Raw genomic sequence first — 5,659 nt, forward strand, 5'->3', positions numbered from 1 at the left:
CTAATTAACACCCAAAACATCAGGAATGTTCACATCAAGCTCAAACCGCTGCCTCTTGGCACATTAAACCTAAACGAACTACGTAAACAAAACGATTAAAACACAGTACACACGAAGTTAAAATTACAAGCGAAGGGGGTTTCGTATTTCAGGCGTCTGCCGAGAGCTGCTTCTTCTGCTTCGACAGCTTAGCCTGCAGCTTGTCGAGCTTCGCGCTCATGCTCTTCTGCTGCTCGCTGACCGAGCCCTCCTGGGCGCTGCACATCTGCGGCTTCATCTTCAGGTTGAACTTCCTCGGAACATGAGAAGCCCAGCCTCCGCCGCTCTTGCCGCCACGACCCAGCTTTGAGATCTCCTGCCTCATGTCCGAGCACTCCTTCTCAAGCTCGGCCAAGCGCATCCTCATGTTATCCATGCCGACTTTCAGGACCTGGTTCTCCCTGACTGCCGTGGACCATCCACCAGCCTCACCGGACATTGCCATGCCGCTCCGCAGTGGCCTCGAACCTTCAAGGTTATCGGACACGAGCAGGCACCCAGCGATCGAGGTTCTTAGCTGGAGCTGCTCAAAGAAGAGGACTTGCACGACGACGCGAAGTGGTAGCCTCTCGTTCTGAGCGGCGTGAGTGCATGCTTCTAGGGAGAGCTTTTGACAGTCCATTAGCCGGCATAGCTGCTCCCGTTCAGCTTCTGACAGCCAGGAATGTGCCTGTGAGAAACACAAAATTGTGCTGTTAAACAGCTGCAAAGGCAGGTTGTACACATTTCACCAGTTGCAGATATAGGTCAATGTTCAGTAAAATGCTAACATTTTTTTGTTCCAAACAATTAAAGAACCGCAATAGAACTCTACAAAAAGTAGGATAAAAGATCTAACCTTCAAGTACACATCAATGGCACGATAGAGGCCATCATCTAGTGGCCGGGCATACTCAGGCACGGCAGATGCTAGAGCTTGGAATTTTGGAGGTTTCAGATTGACATCCGGTGCAATCTCGGCAAGGTAGCCATCAAGTAACCTCGCAACAGCAGTGATTGGTATTATAGAAGGTGATGCCATCATATCATCCATGCATGGGGAGGCACCGCCATTTGCCTGGTCCATTGCCAAGAAGTGCTCAAGAATCCTGCGCATGCACTCCACATTGTACAGTGTTTCCATGGTGTAAGAGTAATTTGGCAGCAGTAGATCTTCCAGACTGGCCTGGTCTAGTTGCATGCCAACCCGTTTCTCTAAGTTGGAAACGCATGTGGAGCTAGCTTTTAGAATCATGGATACACGAAGCATCCCGAGCAGGACTTTTGTAGGTACTAAACCTTTCTGAACAGGCAATAGTCTGTCGATCTCCTCAAGCAAGTTCTTCTGTTCTATATCAGAAAGAGTAGCAGCCGGAGGCATTATTCCCATGCTATTGCGCCTATTGAGTCCTGGGAGATACTTCCTGGCATAGTACGTCAAAGAACCAGCGACAATCTCAGGCCGTATGCGTCGAGACTCCATACCAGAAATCAATCTCTTGTACATTGGAAAACTCAACGATGAAGCATCTTCAAACCACCAGTCTGAACTGAAGTTTCTGGGCCTGGCACCAGTGCTAATCCCATTCCACAGCACACTACCACCAGGGCTTTGCATGATGCCATGTTCCCTTATGGGCCAGCCAAACAGGTTTGGATCAGTAGTTGCTTTCGATGCTAATGACTCGATGCATCTCTTCACAATATGAAGATCTTCAGCATGAGGGAGGAGGTCATCACATGTTTCCAGCGCCTTTAAAGAATCTTTCCAGTTACGAAGGACTACTTGATTGAGAAACATTTCTGTCTGTGCAATCAAGTTGTCATCAGATATTTCTTCAGTCATCTGGAGATGCTCAGATGCACAGCGTAGGCAGACAACATTTGCAGAGGAAAGTTCTATTTTCACTCCATAGCAGAACCTTGCCACCATCTCAAATGACTTTGCACCCCCTGGGATATCATTTAGTTTGATGATGCTTTCTACTTGGTCTGAACTCTCCTCGATCAACTGTTCAAGGATTGCACTCTTGGAAAGTAAAGGGAACTGCAGGGAGGATAACCAGCATTAAGGAGAAAGACAATAGGCATATAGTGGAAATGTACAAGGTAAGGAAAAAACAATAAAGATGCGTGAATGACCACCAGAGAAAGTTAACAAATGTCCTGTGCATTCTTTTCAAAGATGAAATGCTACCCAGAAACTAATTCTCCAAAAATTAGTAGTTAAGGAATTCTTTGAATACAACTATTTGCTTATCCTTCCAATAGGACTTATTATGGATAATGTATTCCTTTAAACCCACAAGTAGCTCCTTACATCTACAATATGACATAGAATGGATAATGTTTACATGTGGTGAGTAACTAAAGTTTGTTAGTCCTCCATAATGCTTTTGTAATGTTTTCTTGCACGGTTTTTCACTAACAAGCGATACAGTATCTATTTCTACCACCATAAAGGGCAAGATGACTTGCAGAAACTCACAGGAAATGCGTCTTACCTTATGAAGGTGGAAAGACATATCCCCAACCTCAACAGTAACATCACTTGGTAGTCCTGTTGTGCAGAACCTAGAAGGTTCAAAATCAGAAGAAAAGTCAACATCAGACGTACATAAATAAAACTTGCAGTGAGAAGATTTGAAACATATATATCAACGGTAACGATCCCTTGATGTGACAAACAGTGATGCTAATTGTGATTGATTTCATGAATCATGCAGAGCTTGAGTTTTCCATTAAAAACAAATCCAAACCTGCTCCCTACTAAATAATTACAAGATGGTTACGCCGTCCTCCAAAATGATTAATGAGGAACGATAGCATCTTGCTGCCAACTAATGTGATGTGGATCCATGAAAAACTGCAAGCCACCCCCACCACAGGCTAATTGCAGAAGCAGTCAACTGCAATCATCTTTGCAGATACACAATAAGTGAATGACACCCCACCATGCTTCAACTGTGGAACCGCATCTAGCATGTGCAACGAGACACCAAGGTAGGTAATGCCGTAAAGTCATCCCTGATTTCCTGAGAAATATGGATGACTCAAGCGTGCCTTGCATACTGAAATGGCAGCACAACAAGGGGCAGAGCTCATCAGCAAGTGTGCCCACTAACATTATTTTTGTCAAATTTCGGCTCACACCTACCTTTCAATACAGGTTTTATTTCAGAAACTAGCATCCGATCGATTTGAAACTAATGTCTGCACCCCCTGAATTTTTTTGATTACTCATGGCAAGCAAGCAGGAGTAAGTAGACCAACTCTGTTAGTCTAATCATTTTGCAGTTGAAAATAAGTGAAGATAAAAGTGTCCTACATGCAAATGGACCGGCATCATGGAAGGAAAAGCGCTTGCAATGTGAAGGCGTGCAGTCCAGCCAACCAAGTTGACTTGGACACTTGCAGACAGAACTCCACCAAATTCGCACCAATTTGGCGACGAACAAGGGGCAGAGCTCATCAACAAGTGTGTCTGGTAACAATACGTTTTGATTTTTCAAATTTCGGCGCACACTTCCCTTTCAATTTATGCTTCATGTTATAAAACTAGCATATCACTTTGAAACTAATGCCTTAACCCATGAGTTTTTCTTTTAATTACTCATGAGAAACAGGCAGGGGTAAGTAGACCAACTCTGTTAGTCCAATCATTTTGCAACTGAAAATAAGTGGAGATGAAAGTGTCCTGTATGCAAATGGACCAGGATCACGGAAGGAAAAGCGCTTGTACTGTGTGAAGGCGTGCATTCCAGCTAACCCAGTTGACTTCTGAAGAATTATGACACTCCCCAGACATAACTCCACCAAATTCGCACCAATTTGACCACGAACCCACCTTTAGAGGCCAAGAACACAACTCAATCTACTTTCTCCCCTAATTGTTTCAGGTTTCAGGTTTCAGTCAGCACTCGAAGGGCATGAACAAGACAAGAGTGCCCAATTTTATCACCCCGTCCAGGAAACGCGCGCACACACACATACTGTACATAGTTCAGCAGAAATCAAACCTAAAGTAAATAAAGGCAGAAATTTAGGGCGGCGAATAGGAAGAACTTAATAATAAAGAGGAAAGAACATTACCATGCCTGCCCCTGCCTTCTGAAGGCGTCGGGCTTTGATCCCAGCTTGACGGACGCGGCCATCGCCGACGACGACGGCATGCTCGCACGGCCCTCGCCCGAAGCAGGAGCCGAACGCACAAGAACGCGACCACCAGTCCACCCCTCTAGTCTCCAGAGCTCAGACCATGACACAGGCCTCCAAGAACTCTCTTTTCTCCTCTCTGCCTCTCCCTCTCCCCTCCCCCTCTGCCGCAACCGCTTCCCCAAGAAAGAGAGCAGGCAGGGTCAGCAATCCATGGACGCTTGTGTTCTGGGCACCAACAACTAATCCAACCAACCACTCCCCAATAAACCAGAGAAGGCGGGGATCGTTGAAGAAACCACCAATTCAGGCAGTTAATGGTGGGCGCTGGGGGGATCACACCGGGCACAATGGGGGCGAGGCGAAGGCCAGCAGTCGTGGCGAGTAGTTGGGAGGAGAGTTGGCCGGTGAGGGCTCTGACTCTCCTTTGAAGACGGCAGTTTCTATTGTGTCTTCACCCTCTTTTCTGTGGGTGCTAATTAAGAAGCTCTCATGGAGACAGACTCATCAAACTTTGGTTGGACCTGCAGTCTGGAGGTTAGAGGGAGCAGTTGATTTATTGATTTTCTTGGAGCCTTTTGGTCCCAAAGGACAGCGCCATGACTGCCTATAAAAAAGGATCAGATTTAGTACGGGACAACACATTACCAACTCGACAATCATTATTATGGGAAAAAAGGAGGAAAGAATCGGGTCAATTTGGCAGCAAACGGCCAGACGACAGGGAGAGGAGACAGAGCAGGCAGGTCAACTAATTATTTTTTGCATAACTGAAATAATTACGGCGGATGAAGTGGAGAACGAAAACTAAGAAGGGATCTACTCGCCAAAAAATGGAAAATGCTCATATTTCAGGAAGATGTTTTAATTAGGACAGACATTTTGAAAAATAAAATATGGGAAGGAGGAGCGGGGTGGGTCTCTGCCAGTCCGCGTGGGTTGCTGGCGCAGGGAGTTATTGGGGTCAATAAAAGTTCTGGAAATCTGGGGCTGCGTGCACACAGATTCTCTGAACGGTGCAGTACAGCACGGCAACCTTTTGTTTAGTGTCCTGTAGGGCATGCATTAGCAACTGCTTTGTCCTCTTGAGTTAAATGTATTTACTTCCTGAACGTCCGTATGTTTTCCAGGTCCGCACACTTCGATCGGAGGTGAAATATCAAATTGCCAGCTAGTACTAGCAGCATAAATGTTGAAGTTCGTAATGGATTAGTTATTGCATCCTCGTTTTAGCACACTTATTAATGTTTTCATCCGATTTTCCTTCCATTACTAACTACTTAATTACTAAGAATTTTCTTTAACATAGCAAATCCAGATAAGGATGGGTACGAGCAGGTAGCTCAGCAGGGCAAGGTAGGGCGGGCCATGCTTCCTTGATTTTTAGCGAACCATTTCTGAATAATGTGAATGGTCATATGTTTCAAGAGAAATTTGTACGAGAAAATTATACCTGTTCTAGTAAACACTACGCAAAACCTTCTTT

At 45.3% G+C, this 5,659-nt stretch overlaps 1 protein-coding gene across 1 annotated transcript; it reads right to left on the reverse strand.

Annotated features, from left to right (window-relative positions):
• Positions 1 to 4,733, reverse strand: LOC124703744 (BTB/POZ domain-containing protein At1g30440-like; the record flags this gene model as incomplete). Its single annotated transcript, XM_047235971.1, is given in 4 exon segments — positions 1 to 709; positions 878 to 2,065; positions 2,523 to 2,592; positions 4,111 to 4,733. Coding segments are annotated over 4 exon segments (1,899 nt in total). The 5' UTR covers positions 4,191 to 4,733.
• Positions 4,734 to 5,659: the final 926 nt, after the last annotated feature.

The sequence above is a fragment of the Lolium rigidum genome, chromosome 3, assembly GCF_022539505.1.
Source record: "Lolium rigidum isolate FL_2022 chromosome 3, APGP_CSIRO_Lrig_0.1, whole genome shotgun sequence".
NCBI classification, from domain to species: Eukaryota; Viridiplantae; Streptophyta; class Magnoliopsida; order Poales; family Poaceae; genus Lolium; species Lolium rigidum.